Source organism: Phyllostomus hastatus, unplaced genomic scaffold, assembly GCF_019186645.2.
Source record: "Phyllostomus hastatus isolate PE091 unplaced genomic scaffold, TTU_PhHast_1.1 phas_contig_209, whole genome shotgun sequence".
NCBI classification, from domain to species: Eukaryota; Metazoa; Chordata; class Mammalia; order Chiroptera; family Phyllostomidae; genus Phyllostomus; species Phyllostomus hastatus.
The window spans coordinates 22,003,312-22,024,679 of record NW_025333735.1 but is presented as its reverse complement, the minus strand read 5'-3'; the positions used below and the strand labels follow the sequence as shown (position 1 = coordinate 22,024,679).

The window sequence follows — 21,368 nt, the reverse complement described above, 5'->3', positions numbered from 1 at the left end:
CTGGGAGGCCGACTGAACACAACAAAATACGTACTCTCCCTCTTCTGCTCTTTCATTACTTAAATTGATAATATTTGTATGTGTTGGTTGGACAGCACTCTGTCTGTGTGAAGTGTTGTCTATGTGCTACAACAACCAAGTCTAGACGGTGTTATAATACAGATTGATACTGACGAACAGGCACCATTAAAGAGTTCCATTTCTCTTTCCTATTAATTTATTTTCTATCTACGTTAAAATAAGTCAGTGTAGAACAGAAAAGCAGTCTACTTCTAGAATAGAAACAAACAAGATTATTATTACCAAGTTGAAAAGCAAGAGTCACAAATGAGATATCTGTTATTTTCTCATTAAAAACAGACAGTTTTTGTGGTTTTTATACTGATAGTTATAAGGATTTTTATACTGCAAAAACACTTAGAAATCATTGCTCTTGATGCATCAGAGTAATTAATATACAACATTGAGGCAAAGAGAAGCCATATTGGAATATCATTTGGAAGTACTGAGAATTTTGCTAGAGTCAGTTAACTTTGCTTTAGCAATAGTGTTGTTCTTATGTCAATAGCTTTTTATAACAGTATCAAAAACTCACTTTGTCAGTTAATAACTTGTTTATTCACTTTTGTTTGGAAGGTTATAAGTTAAGCAGTTTTCCTTCTTAAAAACGGAATTTGACATTTTTAAAGTTATTTTTTTCACTTTACAAATAATAACAAAATTATTTTTTCTAGATAGGATGTATTTTGAGTTTTCTAATTTTGAAAATGGTACTAGCTAGTCTAGATTATAATGTTTAATTTGTAATGCTATGTGATTTTTAACTACATGATTTTTAAGGATTATAAAAATTGTTAGGTTAATTTTGTGTTTCTCATAACTCAGTTCAGCAAGTATCTGGCTAAGTTATATTGAAAGTATAAAATGACCAAGTCATAATCCCTACTTTTGAACAAGGTCTGAGACTTCTGCCCTCAAGTAGCATTTACAGTCGAGGAGGGGGAATAGACATACATTACACTAAGTAGTATATATATATAAGCATCCATACAGAAAAAGAAATAAATTGATAGGGGAAAGTAGGATTTTGAATTGAGTCTGATGTTTCAATCAAGTTGAAGTTCTTTATTTTGATGATTTAAGCTTAATTTCTGTTGGCTTAGGGAGAAGGAAGGAGGCTTCAAGCAGGGAAAATAAGAGAAAAGGTACTGGAAAAGGAAAATGTAGAGCTTGTCAAGAGAATGGCAAATAGTCCAATTTGGTAGGTGCCAAGGGTGCGTACAGGGCAGGACTGTCTTCCAGCTGCCTGAATCTCTAGGGGTGTGGTCTGGGAGTCTCCATTTCTAACCGTCCTCCCGAGCAGTCTTGCACACTAAATCCAAGAACCACTGGTGTAAGACCTTGCAACCAAAAGTGATACTTGATGATTTTAGGTAGCACTGGAACAGATATTTTAATACCAGGATAAATATTTTAGTGCTTATATATTTATCTGTATTCATATTAGAAAATTATAACCAACTTAGCACAATTAAATCAAATTTATAATTCTGAATACTACCCCTTGTTGGCTTCCTGTATTGCAGATATATTTTCCTAGGCTATTATTTTAATTTGTTAATGGTATCTTTAATTTTAATCAAATTAGTAAAACTTTTTCTTTATGTTTTTTAAATTTTGTATCAGAGAAATCTTGAATAACCAATGACCTACATTCTTCTACATTTCTTCCAAAAGTTTTATAGTATTGTATTTAGAACTTGTATATGCCTTAAGGTGTAAGTATCTATTTTTTCAACATTGTTACAGCATCATTTATTAAGAAGTCCAACCTTCTTCAGTGGTTTGTAATGCCTTCTTTGAACACCTAGACGAGGACAGAGCTGTGTGGCTGGAGAGGAAGGAAACGTTCTGAGAGTGTGAAAGCAGAGTCAATAGGACCGAGCAGCCACTTGGACTCTGGGGCAAGTGAAAGAGAGAGTTCAAACACAAGTCTGTTTTACATCTAGGTGTGCAGGAGAAGAGATTAATAGTTCATTAATGTGATCATTTCTTTAGTCAACAAATATGTGAGTGCTCTTACCCCATCCACTCTGCCGAAACTGCTTTTCAGAGTCACTTGACCCTACGTTGCTAAATCTGTTGGTCCTAGTGTCGTCTTCATCTTACACATCCCAGCATGAGCATTTGAGATAGCTGAGCACCCACTGGTCTTCCAGACATCTTCTTCATTTGGCTTCCAGGACCCAAACTGTTGTGTTTTGCCTCATTCTTTACCAGGTAGCGCTTCTCAAGTCTCCTTTGCCTGCTCTCTTCTACAGCCTCTTATGGTGGAGCACCCCAGCGCTCAGTCTTTAGTTCTCACGTCTTCTTCATCTTGGTGATCTCATTTAGTCATTTAGCTTGAAGTATCAAAAATAAGTCAACTAAAACCAAGATCATATTATTAGTCCAAACCTCTCTTCCAAATTTTAGATTATATATGCCCAGCTGCTGTGCATCATCTCTTCTATGTGTGATGTATAGATCCAGAGTCAAATTTCTTATTTTCCTTTTAAGCCTGTTTCACTCATAGTTTTCTTTATCTCATTTGAAGGCAGATTTATCATTCTGTTTGCTCAGGCCAAAGCCTTGCAGTTATCCTTACTTTCTGCCTCTCATGCCCCATAACCAATTATATGTCCAAAGTATATCTAGAAGCAGAGCACTTTTCATCCCTCCACTGCTGCTGCCCTGGTCTGGGTGCTGCCGTTACTGCAGTGGCCTCCTGATTAGTTGCCAGCCTCCTCAGTCCCACCTGTTTTCAATTCAGCAGCCTGGATAATCCTTTTAAAATGTAAGTCAGATCATCCACTCCTTTCCTCAAAAACCTGCATTGACTTGCCAGTTCACTTAAAAGTAAAAAAGTCCTTATGTATTTTCCAAGGCCCTCAATGATCAGTGTCTCCGTGTCCTTCCCTGTTACCTCAAACTCTCGTCCCTGTTTTGTCTCTTTTTCATTGTGCTTTAGCCCCCTTGGCCTCTTTGCAGATCCTCTAACTAATAGGCAGACTCCTGTCTCAGAGCAAGTGCACATGAATGAAATGCTTTTCCCTCAGGCATCTGTGTGGTTGATGTCCTCACCTCCTTTAAGTCTTGGCTTAAACATGTCTCCTTCTTAATGAGGCCTAATCTGACCACTTTGTTTAAAAATGCAGTCCTCCCCCACCATTTCCTCTTACTTAGATGTTGTAATACTGACATTTTCCAACTAAGAAAGATGAGACAGACTGGAGTGACTTGTCCGCAATCACATAATTTATAAGTGTCAGCCAGGTTTTACCTGGGACTGTCTGAGTTCCGTGGTCCCTGTTTATAATCCTTACCCTGTACTAGACAGATCTGTAGGACTTTGCAGCAAGGAGTACTCACTCAGTGTAGATAAAGATACTTACCATTGGAACTTGGGCTGAAACTTGAAGGATGGATAAAGTTCCTACAACCAGAAAGCAAGGATAGAGGACAGCTAGATGATAGAAACAACATGAGCAGAAACACTAGTATGATGTTATGGGATGTTTATGATAGAAGTTTTGAGGTAGAATGTTTAAGGGAACAATGAAACTTAGATTGCTTGTTAAGGTGGTGGACAAGGGCCTGTGTTATCCAGCTTCTGTGTCCTACTATCCTTTTCCTCTGCCCCTGAGCCATGCTGCTGTCTTTCAACACGCTGAGTGTGCTGGCATCCTCAGCCTTTGTACTGGCTGAGTTTCTTCTTTGCCTGGAGTGCTCTTCTCCTAAAACTTTTATGTCTGACTCATTGTCATTCAGGTTTAAGCTTGGCCTTTTCTGACCACACAACCTACAGAAATTTTTCAGCCCTTCCTTACCACATTACCCACTTTTATTTTTTATCATGGTTCTTTCTGAATGGTGTGCAGGCACCTTTAGTTACCTGTTTAATATCCAACTCCCTCTTTTGCTAAGAGACTCCTGATTTTATTTGGGGTAACAGTGTGTCCACACAGATACTCAGTTTTCTTGATCTACCTTGCATGTAGACACAGTTTGCCTAGTGATATGGAAGTGGCTGTGTGCTGGACATTTCTAGGAAAGCTTTTGCTCTTCTGATGAAATAAATAGCAGCTATAGATGCACTACTGTCACTCTCCTTCCACCCACCCACCCCCACATTGAATGCATACTCAACACCTGACATTTCAGCAGCCCTCTGTGATCACAAGGGAAAGGCCAAGAGAATTCTAGACTGTTTGACATTGATTAACTAAAGTAGCAATGCCAGACTTTTTGTTATGTGATAAAGACAATTCCTTTTACTTAAAGCCATTATTGTTTTCTTATTTTGTTTTTGTCACGTGCAGTAAAAACCATCCCTAATTAATATTCATTATGTTAACAATGACAGATATAGGGAAGGGAGTTAACTTTGGAAGGAAGAAATGATCATTTACTTTGGTATGATCACTCAGAGTTGATACTGCAACACACCTCCATTTACTATAGTGGTTAAAAGAGAACCAGACCGCGTAAGCTTAAATCCTGCCTCTGCCTGTGTGAACTAGCTGTGTGAACTTGCACAAGTCACTTAACCCCCTCAGTATTTCAGTTTCCTCGTCTGTAAAACATGGATGTTAGCAAAGGCTAATAGTGAAATGTTTGAAACTGAAAGTAGACAATACTTTCAAGAGAGAGGATAGAATATATAGAGTAGTTAAAGGAACAATAATTGATTAATGTGTACATTTTGGAATAAAGGAATAAGTGGAGTCAATGAAGAAAGATAGAGAAGAAATAGTGTAGAAAATAGGAGACACAGGAAAAGGAAATACTACAGAGGTCAAGGGAAGTAAAGAAAGAAATGCTCAGATGTGTTGATTGTTGTTGAAATATAAAGAGATTGGTTGTTACCAAATAACTTCTATTTTTTATGGTATTTCAGTTGATAAATACCCCATGTCATATAGATAATCTGATTTGGAATTTTTTTCATATAGATTTTTCTATTATCCACTATGGAGGAACTTTAGGTTTTGACAGTGTGTCCTTTCTTATAATATGAAAATGAAAACTGAAGTTTTCACTTTTGATATAAATTTTCAGAATCAAATTTTCAAATCAATAGTTATTTTTTATAAAACAAAAAGAAGCCTGAAAAAAGATTCTTAATATGGTGCTTAGAGCTGTGAAGAACATTGGAAAGACATGCTGATAAGTCATTGAGGTCTAATATTCCACTAATTTGTTATCAATTTATCTCTTTTGGTTGTTGCTGCTGTTGTTAAGTCATCTTGGGAAATTAATTTAAATCCTTGGGTCTCAATTTTCCCATTTTTATCTGTCCTAAAATTATTTTTCTCTCCATGTCATATTTATGTGCTGATATGTTATCGCTTACCTTATTGCTCAACTCAGTTGCCCTTCAATATATGTATTTTTAATAGACTTTGTTTTTAGAGCAGTTTTAGGTTCATAGCAAACTTGAGTGGAAACTCCAGAAAGTTTTCATGTGCACCCACTGTCAGTGTCCCCACAGGAACACTGATGAACCTGCACTGACATGCCATTATCACCCAAATGTAATGATAACTTGCATTAGGACTCACTTTGGTATTGTAAAAGGACAGGTATCCACCATTATAGTATCATTCAGAGTAGTTTCCTGGCCCTCAAAGTTTTTTGTCTCTGCCAATTTACCTCTTCCTCCATACTAACCCTTAGCAATCACTCTTTTTACTGTCTCCATACTTTTGTCTTTTCCAGAATGTCTTATCATTAGAACCATATGTTATGCAGCCTTTTCAGATTTGCTTCTTTCATTTAGTGGTATGCACTCAAGGTTCCTCCATCTCTTTTTATGGCTTGATAACTCATTTCTTTTTTGGTGCTAAGTAATAATCCATTGTCTGGATACACCGCAGTTTACCCATTCACTTACTAAAGGGCATCTTTGTTGTTTGTGTTGGCAGTAATGAAGAAAGCTGCTGTAAACATCCATGTGCAAGTTTTTGTGTGGACATAAGTTTGTCACTCAAATGAGTAAATCATAAGTATATATTTCACTTGGTAATCTTTAAAAATATTTTGAGCACAAAAAAGCTAGAAAGATGATAATTCTCAAAGCTTAAATCAATAAAATATGCATTAGGAGGCCTTGCCTTTCAAGTGAATTTGCAAAAAGTAAGTGAATTTTTTAATTAAAGGCTAAAGGGTTCCTTTCTGACACTTTGCTCTAGGGTACAGATTTGAATCTTAGTTGATGAGCAACTAATAAACCTAAATGACTTCCTTCATAATCTTGAAAGCAAAGATGAAGAGATGATAATGTTAGCTCTGCTGTGTTGATTTGAAAATGATAGGATAACTGCTCGTTAGATACCGGATTTTTATAAGTGACATTAAATGAATATAAATGACAACAGTTTTGGACTATAGTCCAACTGTTGGCTGTAAGTAACACTGACCAATGAGATGCCCTTTCTTTTTATTTTTCAGTTTGCACATTTTTGCCCTTCTTTTTTTTTTTGGTAGAATGTAAATAAAATAAATTTGAACAATATATAAATTAGGAGCACAGAATGAATTATAGGATCTGATTTTTATCACATCTGGTTTTTTAAGTACTTTGTTGTTTTTAAATGGTTTATTTTTATTCAATTAAAATATGTTTTATATTAACTCTCCCATTGAAATATTTTTAATTTAACATTATATCTGTATGCCAGGGATACATATTTAGTTTAGCCATGTTTCAAGAGAATCTGTAATATTTAAGAATTTGATTATCCTTTAGTTGAATATTGACATTTGATAAAATTTGTTTTTTACCCCTGAAATTATCCTTTAAGAAGAGATTATATCTAATTGATTGTGATGAATGATGTACAGGGTGGGCAAAAGTAGGTTTACAGTTGTGAGTACGTGAAACATAGAGTTTATTCTTGCGCTATTATTTATTAATTGAATTATTTTTCATATGAACAACTGTGAACCTACGTTTGCCCACCCTTGTTTAAGTACTCTTGGTATTCTTTCCAGCATTCTTTGTAACTCTCATAAACTTTTCAAAATCCTTCTTATAGTTTCTGGTTACTTATAGAAACATTGGATTTTATCAAAACATCCATCAGAAATTTAAATGTATTTTTTTAATGAAAATTGCTTACTTTTTTTTAACAGAAAGGTTTAAAATAGTTTAGAATGGGTTGTTGGCTTGTCAATGAATACCAAATTGACAGAGGTTCTAAAGGTTGCCAGTGTCCTCACAAAATTCTACGTGTTGCTATTTTTCACTTCTGAATTATTTAATGTGACTCTAGAAGGCAGCATGTAAAGTGTAGACTACTACTATGTATGTATAAGATTAGTATATTTTATGTTGACCAGATTTTTGCAGAAATATTTTTTCAAATATAGTGATCCTTAGAAAGACCAAACTTAATTTTTAGAAATAACTTTTTATTATTGCTTTTGGTCCTCTTAAAAATTCTCTGAAGTAAGGAGATTGGATGTCTGTTGCCCTGTTTTATAGACAGTACTCAGGTAGAGTGATTTGTTGAAGACCACATCAAGGTAAGTTGTGGAACTGAGATTAGATAGATCTTCCTACTCAGTTAATGCTTCTTTCTCTGGTACCGAGCAATCTTTTACAATGTTTTACTATAGTAGTTATACCACTTTGTTATGTTGTCTGCTACTACTAACAGGATGTAAATATTAACTCTTTACAGTAAGCCTTCAAACTAGCATGACCTGAAGACTTACTTTGGGAGTTGGGGGGATGGTACTTAGTTTTTGATGGCTAGTCCTAATGGAGAAGCAGGTATTTAACTATAAATAAACTACACAATACTGATCAATTTTGTCTTTTAGCCAGAACATTAAAGCAATAGCACTGAATAAATGTAAATGAGAAGTTAATGAGAGATTCAGGGCTAAAACATTAGATTTTGTCATGTAGTCTTACTGTGTACTGTTGGATAAAGGGTTTTTCTGTACTTTCTGTTACAGATGCTGAAAATTTCTTCTAAAGAGAAATACCCCTTATTTACTTTTGTAAATGGTCATGCCAGAGACTATGATTTTACATCTACTACAACCAATAAAGAAGACCTTTTCTCAGAGGATGAAAAGAAAATATTAAAAAGATTTAGCACAGAAGAATTTGTTTTGCTTTAAAAGATAAGCACATTTGTGCTTGATGAGAAGAACTTGAAGGGGGAAAATGAAGAGAAACAAGTATACATTAAACTGATTTATTTTCACAAATTTCTTAATTTTATATGTTCTTTTAAAAAGGAACATTGGAAAATATACAAGTTTTAGGATATTTTTCTGAAAGAGAGATGATCTAATGAATCTTGATTTCTAATAAATAACAAGTGATTCTGGCTGTATTCCTATTTCACTAAGATCTTCCCATTACACTACCTTAAAGGCAAGCCTTCCAGTCTTCGCATTCTTCCACTTGAGGCCACTAGTCTCCTGAAGGTTTTGTGATATAGGCCCCCAAACTGGGATTACCAAATAGCTTCAAAAGCTTCAGTTTATACTAATGACCAGAAGACCAGAGAATGACTCTTCTGTGCTGCCTGGTGTTAACACAACCAAGGGATACTTCTGGATGTATCTTGATATATTAAATAGTGATTGTTAGCTGTTATATGCGTACAGTTATATAAGCAGACTTGTGAATTTAGGTAATATTTAGCAATATCATTTATAATAGCTTCTCATTTTTCTTGCTGTTTAGCTTTCTCTGAGAAGTGGATATAAAGTATTGGTTTTCCCACAAATTTCAAGTTTATGTTACTAATAATAGTGGCATCCAATCAGATCAGATAAAGGCAATTTTAAGATAGGAATGGTATTCATTTCTTATCTTAAAAATTAAATTTTACGGGAATTCTATTTACTACCCAGTTTTAAAATCTAAAGATAAGTACCGAGAAAGATACCAAGGGGTGCTCCTCTATGTGATTTTTGTTATTTGTGTAAATCAGTGTAGTGGCGTTTAGAAGCTGAGGCCATCTATAAGGTAATCTGCCTTAAGTGTGTTATGTGTTACTTAAAGGCAAATTTGTGATATAAGAGTACAAGAGTTATTATTGAGCCAGGATTATAAAATGAATACCTTAATAAAGATGTGAGAACATAAAATACCTTTGTTTTGGTTTTAATGAGATTATTTTAATCCTTTCTTTGAAAAAAAATCATTGTCTCCAATGAATTCTCTTTATTTGTAATGAAGGCAAATAATATTGTTGCTCTGAAAGGAAAATATTAACTTATTTCATGGAGCTTCCATGTTTGATGTGAAAAGGTAACTTATATAGACATGAAATTGTGCATCATTTAAAGTCCTGGACTGTTCCATCAGCAAGCCTACCTGTTAGGTTTAGAGTTGCATGCAGAATGCAAACAGAGGGTGGGGCAGCTTGCTTTATTGTACCTGATGAGACAAATTATGTTTGGCATTTCCCAGTGAGGATAGTTTATTGAATTGAAATAAATAGTCTGAAATCTAAAATTTTCATTTTCTTGTCCAGTATGAATTTTCCTAGAAGGTCAAAGCAGTACAAGAACAAGAAGCCAGTGGTATGCCCAATTTCATCTAAATTATTGCAGTGTGTTGTTCTTACATACCTGCAGAATTCACAGAGTTCTACAAGCACCTTGAATAAGAGGGCCCATACCTTCCAGTGAATCAGAACTAATTGTTCTGTAAAAGCTTAAAGTTATATGCTGAGAACTTTCTGTTTTCAGAATATTTGGGGATCATTCTGAAGTAAGATACTGGAATGAGATAAAATTATACCTGGACAGAGTAGATGTGAAAGGAGGCAGAAACTTCCTTTCCACTGAATTATGTTGAAAATACTCAGCCCTGGCAGGTGTGGTTCAGTGCATTGAGTGCCAGCCTGCAAACCAAAGGGTCACTGGTTTGATTCCCAGTCAGGGCACATGCCTGGGTTGTGGGCCAGGTCCCCAGTAGGGGGCACACTGGAGGCAACCACACATTGATGTTTCTCTCCCTCTCTTTCTTCCACCCTTCCCCTTTCTCTAAAAATAAATAAATACAATCTTTAAAAAAAATACTCAGAATATTGTATAGGCAAACAAATCTTACCACATACTCATCCCCATAACTGAGAATGTTTAGAATTAGAAATTATTATTAAAAATATTTAATAATACATATGAATTAATGCATGCATTCATGAAAATTGAGAAATAGGCTGATGGATTTATTTTGCTTGTTAATTCAACTTCAGCTGAGGACCAGAAAGTTGTGATAATCTTTTGTTGGAAAGGCAGCGATAAAACTGTGTATTATAATTAGAATAGAAATACTGCCTATTCTGGTTTCAGACTTTTTGAACACAGATTTCATTTCAAGTTCTGACAGCCAGTAAACTCGGTCAGTAAAGCTTATGGATAATTTTTTCAGCCTGGAATGAAGGAAAGTAAAAGAGGAAACTATTCTTAGATGGGCGTTCTGCTAGAATTATGGTAGGAGGATCCTCCTTTTGGATATCAATATTAAGATACTAGATTTTGCAATTAACATTTTAGAAATGAATTTTTAAAATGCTTGATAGGATTTTGGTGGTGAAGGTTTCTTTTCTCTCTTCTTCCTAAGACTTGACACTTTGAATCCCCTTTTGTCAGTGTATTAACCCACCAGCAGGCAAACCAGAGACTCATCATTTGCTGAATGAATGAATGAAAAGATCCTTTATAGTGTAAGTATATCCGAAAGAATTTCCCTGAGGTATCGATTTTTTCCTGTTTTTACATTAAACTAACCCCATTAAATCTGTATTAGTGAGAAGATAACTTTGGCGGAAGATAACTTTAAAATTTTAGGTTCTTTTTGTATTCTGCTAACCTTAGGTAGGATTTAACATTGTCTAAGGACAAACATATCTAAAAGTATTTTATGTTACATATGTTAATTCTATCTTGTTTTCAGAAGAATTAAAGCAACAACACAGGAAAAATGACTTATTTGTATAATATATTCAATTTTAGGTCAGAAATCTCTGCTTTTTCAGAGACCTCTAGTTACTTCTATTATTTAATGCCAGAAAGCACTGTATTTGTGGTTAGACCACGCTAATCCAGTTTTCTTTTTCTTTTATCTGCTAATTTCTTTGCTACTAGGACCAAGTTTCATTTTCATAGTTTATCACAGATCACCTTTGTAGCTTACATTGTATACTTACTGTATTTTTCAGACTATAAGACATACTATTTCCCCTCCCCAAATTTGGAAGGAATAATGGTTGTTAATGCTGCTGTTGAGTTCTGCTTACATTTACATTGGTGAAATATTATTTTATTTATCTTACTAAATATTTTACCACATTTTTTGCTTCAAAATTTTTTTCCATATTTTCCTCTAAAACCTAGGTGTGTCTTATGGTCCAAAAATATGGTAAGTCTTTTTGACTATACAGCCATAAAAACATTATAAAGGATTCTTCAAAAATAGGAAAAAAGAAGAGAAAGAATGGAGAAAAAATATTTTAAAATATTAAATAACGATATGAATTTCTATTGAAACAGACGTAAGGAGGAAACTGAGAATTTAAAATAGTTGTAAAATAGAAGCAAGATACCTAGAATATATTGATAGAGGCAATTTCTTGGAAAGGATAAGGGATTATTATTTTCTATAAAAAGAAGAGCACATGTCTTTTAAAAAATTTTAGGAGAATATTTATCAGGTAATATTTATTATAGCCCCAGTATTGACAATCAACCACAATTCAATAGCACTCTACTCAATTGTGCTTTTAGACCAAATATCTTGAGATACTGAATTGAAAATGTGAAACATCAGGCCAGGAAAAATTGGAGACATCCTATTGATTCTAATATATAAATTTTTATATCATTTTATGGTTTGAATCTTAAATCAGTTTAGAAATCTTAAGCATTTTTGTGTGCTTTTCATGGGTATATAAAGACTTTTTTCTTGCCTATAAACTTTGAAAAATATTGTATTTAGACTCAGTATTGCAGACACATTTTTGAATTAGCATTTTTCTTTGTGTTTTACAGTTCTCCTTGACAATTGGTGGCAAGCAATGGCCCAAAACATTCACAGCTAAAGTTATAAAATTTCACTTATTCTCTCACAATAAGAAAAATATGTTAAAACTGAGGAATATATGTTTGTGATTAGGTAGGAAATTACTGTGCTACCCTCCAACCAACTCTCCAGAAATTTAGAAAACTCAGTCTTTTCCTATTTTAAGTTAGCAGTCCGGGTACTGCTGTCAAGTGAGAGTGAATCATAAAAAAATTATGCAGAGAATAATTTTTCACTTAAATTACTGAAAATTAAGCTGATAATTATAAATATAATACATGTTATACTTATATTTTATACTAAAATAATATAAATTAATGAGAATTAGGAACTCATAAGTTATTTTATAAGCAGGAAGGGTAAACAGGAAGTTAGAAATTCAATACAAGTCTCATAACAAAAGGATGAGAGAATTATTGACAGTTTTTAAGTTTTTAAGTTTTAAGTGTGTCTAGGCAAATACATCCTAGTAAACTAACACAGATAAAAATATCTGAATTAAAAAGCCTTGTAGGTTGGGATGATTTATTTATTTAAAAATCATTTTTATTTTTTCATTACAGTCAGTTGCATTATAGTAGTTTTAGGTATACACCTCAGTGATTGATTAGACATTGCATAACACACTGAATGATCATCCCAATAAATCCTGTACCCATCTGACACCATATGTAGTTATTAGAATATTATTGACTACATTCCCTATGCTGTACTTTACATCCCCACGATCATTCTGTAACAACCAATTTGTACTTCTTAATCACAGCCTGGGATGATTTAAAATTCGATGTAGGCACTGGAAGAAAGTAAATACTGACCAATACTAGAAAGTGGACATGGGGCTGCCAGTTTGCACCGTGCCAGGGAGCACAACTTTCAATGTACGTTATGTGAACGGCACTCCCTGCAGTTGTGTGATATGGCATTTCTGTGGCTAATATTTATGTACAGTGCTACTTACCAGCATTGTTCTGATTACTTCACCTGCATTAAATTATAGTGTATGAATCTAAGATGGGGAATTGGGTTTGAGATTAAGGAGATAATTAATATAATTCCTGGGACAGGATGATCCCATAATGGAACAAGTCAGGAAAGGCTATGGTCAGCATTCTAGTAAGTAATCAAAGAGTTTTAATGGGGAGATATATATATATATATATATATATATATAATTACTTTTAATGTACATTATATATATATGGTGTATGTATATGAATTCTAAAATATTTCAAATAGTACAGAAAAAAATCCATCCCACACTTCTACTACCTCAACATAATATTTTCAGTTGTCTGTTTCCTTCTGTTTTGTGTTCATGTTCACATTTAAGCATGTTTAATAGGTTGAATTTTGATTCTGATCTTTTTAATTTACCTATATTATTTAATGAAGAAGGCTGCCACTGAGTCTTTTATAGTTTGATTTGTATATTGACATGGTCTGAAGCCTCTGACTTACATAGCAGTTTTTCCTGTGTCTTATGACAGGTTGCTAATCCTGACCCACTGTGCTTGGCCAGTTTTGTCTATACCTAGAGGGATTCTTATTTTTGTATGTAATATGTTCCTGTAAACACTTAAAACAGTTGAATGAGGGAACTGAACAATATGTGTTTTCAAATAATATTCCAGAGAGTATAAAATATTATAGAATATTTTTTAAATTATAAAATTATTTTTAATCATATAGGCTTGACACAATCTTGGATGATACAGTTCCAGCATTTCATAGCCATCTTTATTTTTGTTCTTTTGTAGTCAAACACACAGTTGATTGACTTGAAGTCCAGTGAGCATTTCTTTGAGGCTAATGATTGTTTCTGTCTTCATACTAATTACACTAAATTTATGAAACGTACATTTCTTGTCACGAGTTTTAGCACTTCCATTTTTCCATTTTCATGTCATGTTTACAAAATAAGGGGAAATGAAGTGTAAAATCCAATAGTGTATAACCTGCTATACAAAGACTGTGATACTGGCTGGCAGGCGGCATCAGCTTAGAGCTCAAAGTATTCGTAAGCTGATGTTCAGAAGTCCCAACTTCATAATATTTAAGGTGATTTAGGAACATCAGATTACATATGAAAGTCTGTCCTTTTGATTTTAGTCATCCTACTTAGTGTGAAGTGGTAGCTTGTGTTTTTTTGTTTTTTAGTAACAGTATTATTGAGTTGCAATTCATCCTTTTAAAGCATACAGTTCAGCCCTGGACAGGTAGCTCAGTTGGTTAGAGTGTCATCCTAATATGCTTAGGTCGCAGGTTTGTTCCTCCATCAGGGCACATACAAGAATCAACCAATGAATGCATAACTAAGTGGAACAACAAACTGATGTTTCTCTCTATCTCTAAAAATCAATGAAAAATTTATTGAAGAATAAAGTGTATGGTTTAGTGGTTTCTAATATTTTCAGAGCTGTGCAATGATCACCACTATCAAATTCCAGAACATATTCATTACTCTGGAAAAAAGACCCAGTACCTGTTAACTAATCTACTTCCTCTTTGCATGGATGTGCCCGTTCCAGGTGTTTCATGCAAATGGAATGATACGATATGTGGCCTTTTGTACCTGATTCTTTTCACTTAGCATAATGTTTTCAAGATTTGTAGTATATATCATCAGCATTTTATTCTTTTTGTGACTAATAATCTATTAGATAGACACACCACATATTGTTTATTCATCAGTTGATAGATGTCTGGGTTGTCCCCCCTTTTGGGCTATTACAAATAATTCTGTAATAAACTTGTTTTCATTTCTCCTGTGTATATACCTAGGAGTGGAATTGCTGGGCATGCGGTAGTGGTATGTTTAGCTATGTAAGGAACTGCCACACTGATTTGCATAGTGGCTGCACCATTTTACAGTCCTACCAGCAATGTATGGGTTACAGTTTTATGCTTCCTGACCAACTCTTGCTATTATCTTTTTTATTTTAGCCATCTAGTGTGTATAAAGTGGTACTCAATTGTGGTTTTGATTTGAATTGTCCCAGTGACTACAGATGTTGAGCATTGTTTCATGTGCTTGGTGGTCATATGTGTTTGTGTATCCTCTTTGGAGAAATATGTATTCAAATTCTCTTACTTTAAATTGGGTTGTCTATATTAGTGAGTTGTGAGAGTTCTTTGCATATTCAGGATTCAAGTTCTTTATCAGATACATGATATACAAACATTTTTTCCCATTCTGTGGTTTGCTTTTTGCTTTCTTGATGGTGTTATTTGAAATACAAATGGTTTTCATTTTTATAAAGTCTAGTTTTATCTACTTTCTATTTTTTCTTTGGTTGCTTGTGCCTTTGGTGTTATATTTAAGACGGCATTGCTTGATCTGAGGTCTGCAAAACTTATACCTATACTTTCTTCTAGGAGTTTTATAGTTTTAGCTCTTACTTTTAGTTTTTTTCGATACCCACTTTGATTTGATTTTTGTATATAGCCTGAGATAGGTGTCCAAATTCCTTCTTTTGCATGTTGATAACCAGTTGTCCCAGTACCATTTGTTGAAAAGACTATTCTTTTCCTGTTGAATGGTCTTGGTTTTCTTGTCAGAAATGAATTGACCGTAAAGATAAGGCTTTATTTCTGGACTCTCAATTCTATTCCATTTGTGTCTATTCTTATGCCATTACCACACTATCTTGATTACTATAGATTTGTAGTAAATTTTGAAATTGGGAAGTGTGAGTCATCCATCCAGCTTTGTTCTTTTTCAAGATAATTTTGGCAATTCTGAATCCCTATGTTTCTATATGAATTTTAGAATCAGCTTGTCAATTTCTGTAAAGTTTTTCTGTTTTTTGTCTTTATTTTAAATTTTTTCAGATGTTTCTTTCTAATGAATTTCCTAAGTTCTGAAATGACTAACAGACCATAGAAAGACATTTCTCTAGGTTTCTGCTTGAAAACCAACAGCTTCAGCAAATTTCTGGCTTTGATTCAGGCCAATTAGTCTTTATTTTTAAAATGTAAAGTGTTATTGAATTTTTATATAGTATACAATTGGCTCCAAACACCAAAGATACATCTTTGGAAAGGAATAAAACATGCAAAACATAGGTCTTATAGCAATAGTCATAGTCTACTAATGGACGTATCAAATTATAGTATATTACATTATAGCACGCATCAGCTAGAACAAGTACTTCACGAGTAAGACTTTACATATTCACTTAATATTACTAGTTTGGAAAACATTATGAATTCTTATGTTTAGGGAAAACAAGTATTTCTCTGTCAAGCTCCAGCGTCACACAGTGGAGATGTCATTCAGGCACTGGCTAAACTGTGGAGTCAGACTGGCTCTGTTTGAATAGTGATTTTAGCACTTACGAGCTACATGGCCTTCAATAAGTAACTTAACCTCATCTATAAAATACAGATAAAGTGCTTCCCAGACCAGGTAAAGCTAAAGGAGTTCATCATCACCAAGCGCTTATTACATGAAATGTTAAAGGGACTTATTTAAGAAAAAGAAGATCAAAACTGAACATTAAAAAGGCACAACAAATTCATAACTATCAACTGAATCTTTAAAAAAAAAACAACTAAACAACCAACCATCACAGGAACAGAATCATAGATATGGAGATCATTTGGAGGGTTATTTTTCAGCTGGGAGGGTTAAGGGGGAGATGGGGGGAAAGGTATAAGGATTAAAAAGCATAAATGGTAGCTATAAAATAGACAGGGGGAGGTTAAGAATAGTATAGGAAATGGAGAAGCCAAAGAACTTATATGCATGACCCATGGACATGAACTAAGGGGGGAGTTTGGTACTAATTACAACTATCACATATTGAGTTAATATTGAGTTTAATTGTCACCAAAATCTTGGGAAAGTAGGTATTTTTATTGTTTCCATTCTACAGATGAAGAAATGAAGGGTCAGATACGGAGTTAGTACAGTTAGTAATTTGCAGATCTGGGATTGAAGCACCTCCTGATTCCAAAGCTTGTGCTAGTTGGCCCTGCATCATACTGATGATTCTAACCATGCGGGCACGAGTAGCACCTGGAGTGGAGGAGGACTGAGCTGCACGGGCATGAAAGCCAGGAAAGTGTGGAAGGGATGTCTTTGACTTAATGTGGCCAGAATTTTGGAAAACTAGGCTCAAAACACAGGCAGTTTGATTAGTAGTCTGAAGAGGTGATGGCACAGATTTACCTCTATTTTACTGGCATGGAGAACCAGGTTCCCATGGTTTCCGAAACTTCTAGGTAGATGGGACGTTTAAGAAGCTCCTTTTTTCCCTTTGCATAGTACATCCTGCCCACACTGAGGTGAAGAGTCTGCTTGTAGTGGCCTTATGAGATGACACTTTGAGCCTTCTCTTCTTTGCCTGGCCTTCAGACCCCCATTTTCCAGAGACCACAAATGAGAAAGACCTTTTGTTGCTGTACAACAGAGGGGAAACTCCCATCACTATAAAACAGACTGAGGACTTTGAAAAATATAGCAAGTTCATGTCTGCTAATATGTGAAGTTATTTGGCCTCCCTAGTGTAACTAGTGATTTGTTGTTTTCATGCTAATACAAATTCTTGTATTAATAGGAGCATGGCCCTGGGTTTCTTCATCCGCCTGGGAAAAAATTACTTGTTTGATAGTCAACAAAGAACAGAAGAATTGATTCACTGTCCTCATTTTAAAAAAAGATGGTATGAAGCAATAGTGGAATAATTTTAATTGTAACCTTCTAACACTTGCAATCAGTAAGATCATTTGTGTTCTGTTTTTAGGAAATGGGGTATTAAAGAGTACATAGTGCATTAGAAATGCAAAACATGACCGCATGTTCTCAGGATTTTGTCAGTGCTACATGAAAGAGCACTTGTACTGGGATGCTCAGCTCTGAGGGTATTCTCTGTTCAGTGTGTATTTACAGAGATGTATGAATATTTGATTAATGAGTCATGGTCTCTGGAGAAATTTAATAACTGTATTGCTGTACAAAGCCAGGCCCTTCACTGTTAACACAGCTGCCAGTAGTGTCATTGACACTGCAGCCCCTCCTGAGTCTAATACATTCTATGGCGTGAATTCCTTTTTCGAAAAGAGATCTCTTAGAGGCATTATTCAGTGATCTCTTTTGAACTTGACTCAGTTTATAGGCTCTGATTTGTCAAGATTTTTCCAAGGCAAACTAGCAGTGATACAAAAACGTAAAAGAAAATGACCTTTTAAAATGTTACTTTCCCCAGAAATTAGTTGAAAAACTATTGGTAAATTGATTATCCTCTTCAAGATTTTCTGTTAGGGACTCAGTAATAATTTTTGTCTTGCTTATCATATATGAAATATCCACAAGAAGAAATGTGAGATATATTTGTGATTTAGACTCACATCTATTTGAATGTTATAATCTAAATTCATTAATAAATATAATTTAATCTTCAAGAATAGTTGAACACTAATTTATCCCTTCTTCATCTTTTTTTGTGTGTTTTTAATATCTATGGAGAAATCAATTCTAACTTTTAAAGTTAGGTAGGAATTTTAGTAATGTTACCTTGTTTAAGTGCATGAGTAACGGAGAAATGTCAAAAAAAGATAAATTTAGTGCAGCAGCTTTTGCTGGAAGCTGTAACTGCAGGTTAGAATTATCCATGCTATGCAGAATTTCCTGCAACACTTCTCCTTAGGGCCACAATGCATTACAGCAGACGTATAATGAAGCTGCAATAAAATCTCTGGTAATTAAGGGGGATTTGACAGTAATTGCAACAGTGAATCAACTTAATTATTACCTGCTTCAAAGAGAGCTAACCTGATGTTATAATCTAACCTTTTCTACTTTTAAAATGGGAGATTAAACAAGTATATGTAGCATTTAAGGATTAAATCTGTTGAGATAGAATTGTATTAATATACTTCTAATAATACATTTTATGCACATGTACACATCAAGTTTTCAAGAAGAACTAGGACTGGGCTCACTGTGATCCATCGAAGCTACTTGGTATGCTCTGGGAATTGAACCAAACCCACATTTCTGATTCAAGTCAGCTTCTCAAGACACATGACACACACAGACCTTGACTGTGGTTTGCCTGACTTCCATGGCGTGAAGAAGGATACTTTCTTAACATTAGCATGTAAAGAAAAAGACATGCTAAGATTTTTATCATTGTTTATATTTAATTAGACTAGGTCTTGGTACCTTAAAATCTCATCAAAAGCTGCAAGTTGATATGAAGGTGAAGATTTAGACTCATCCAAATGCTTTTCTATACTTGGCGTATTCAACCCTGGGTACAAAGAAGAAGATACCCAAGTTTTAGCCCAGTTGTGTCTGTGGTAATGCTTCTTATAAATTCTCCTTGCATATCACCTGCTATTGTCCTTGTCACCAGAGTGGGAGAGGAAAAGTAAGGAAGTCTCAGTGTGGTTTTTCTATGAGTTCATGTCATTTGCTATGAGTTCATGTCATATGCCGTGAGTTACCAGGGATCTAGACCATGTAGTACCAGGTTCCTTATTTGTGGTTTGGTTCCCTCTCAGGCAGATGTCCCCAGCTCTCTTTTCTGCTTTTAAGTTTTATACTTGTGTCTCCATTGGCTTTAGCTTTACCAGTAACCCTATTATCAGTAACTCTCTGTAATCACAGAAGGCTGGGGCTGCAGTAGTTTTGTTTCAGTGTGAATCTTTTCTCACAGTTTTGTGTTCGCACTGTATAGAGACTCACAGGAGACGATCGATGAAGCAGAGAATTGGTGCAGTTTGGGGATGGAACCACCTCAACCAGTGTTTGCCCCACTGAAAGAATGTTCCTATGAAAGTGAACCCGAATTGATTTGATTCTCTAGCAGGGCAGCAGAACCCCTGGGCATATCATCGATCTTCTTACGATTTATTCTGGTATGTTGAGATTCAGCCTGACTTCTCCGAGGGAAGATTGAGAACAGACATTATGTACCTTGTTTTCTAAGGCTGCTTCATACCACTAACCAAATTCTCTCTCAGTAAGGAAGCCAATAAGTATGGTTAATAATCAAATGATGATTAGGGAAATTAAGCAATGTGAGTTCTAATCTTGATTGGGTCACTGATGGGCCTGGGGTAAATTCTCTAGAACCTCTTTCTGTTTCATTCCTCTGCCAGACTGAATTACAACTATGCCACCGAAATTCTACATAACCCAGTTCACTGGTTTGTCTGTGAGAAAACTTGCACCAAAGCAGAAGCTCACCGAAGTAGTGGCCTTTGTAAAGGTAGTCAGCATACCTTCCAAAAGTACCTATCTTGTGATCAGGGATTCTGCTATTTCCCCCATGACCTGGTTTCCTTAGGTCATGTTCATGAATTTACCAGGGATTGGTAATCTGTGTAGGGTTTATCCCTCTGGTTTTTGTTTTTTAAATGGTTCATTCTTTGTTAGTGATGGAGAGAGGAGGTTAAAGGCCATGAAACCAAGTGATTTCTGCTTGATAAACAGTGTAGCAAGGCCACGGGAAGAGTTGGAGCCGTTGGCCAGAGTAATCATCTTTCACTTCCACAGCTTGTCTGTACGCTTGAGGTAGGTGAGTAAGACAGGCAAGGTTTCTGCTCTCATGGAGCTCACATTTAATTGTAACTTCTATTTACCGAGTGCTTACTGTTCTAGGCACTTGATATGCATTATCTCATTTTTATGCCATAAACAGAAATATGTGCTTTGTAGGGAAGAAACTTGAGACTCAAAGGGCTTAGGTAAATTGCCCAAAGCTACCCAGCTGGTATTCTACTGCAGATCTATTGGATTCCATAAGTGGTTGAAACTACTTAATTTTGGAATTGTCTGTGGAATTAATGAACCCTATTGTTCCTTTCCTAGACATTATAAGTGAAAACTAACTTTGCCGTATTTACCATACCAAATATTTATCATATTTTACTATAATAATGTAGTGAACTAGATAGAGAGCCCTAAATTTTTATTTTTTCTTGTTTGTTTTTAATTAGACTTCTGCGACACATTTAATATCCTGTGTCTTACTAAACCCAGAAGTGAGCGAGGTTTCCTGAAGACTCCTGGAATACAAGGATTTTCAGTGTCAGCATTTACAGTGTCAGACATAACAGGAACCAGCGAGTTTTGAAGCTATTACCTTCCATGCTAATGCTGTTACCCCCTCTCAGATCTTTGCCACAAGCTAAGTATATACTAACTTCTTATGAACTTTATGAAGAATGGGTATCCATTTAGAGACCTGCATGGTAAAGACAAATTGTCATACTTCTTTGTTCTTATAAAATGATGGAGTAAAAAAAATTAGGATTA

At 34.9% G+C, this 21,368-nt stretch overlaps 1 protein-coding gene and 1 pseudogene across 5 annotated transcripts in view; one reads left to right on the top strand and one right to left on the bottom strand.

Moving 5' to 3' along the window:
- The window catches only part of ATG4C (autophagy related 4C cysteine peptidase), an 80,126-nt gene extending 70,970 nt beyond the window's left edge, over positions 1-9,156 (top strand). For all 5 annotated transcript variants that reach the window (XM_045835579.1, XM_045835578.1, XM_045835580.1 and 2 more), the window contains one exon: positions 8,008-9,156. In XM_045835579.1, the coding sequence (XP_045691535.1) occupies positions 8,008-8,175 (168 nt within the window). In that variant the 3' untranslated portion in view covers positions 8,176-9,156. The remainder of the gene's footprint in view (positions 1-8,007) is intronic.
- A 6,773-nt stretch (positions 9,157-15,929) lies between these two features.
- On the bottom strand, positions 15,930-16,054 carry LOC123816610 (annotated as a pseudogene).
- Positions 16,055-21,368: the final 5,314 nt, after the last annotated feature.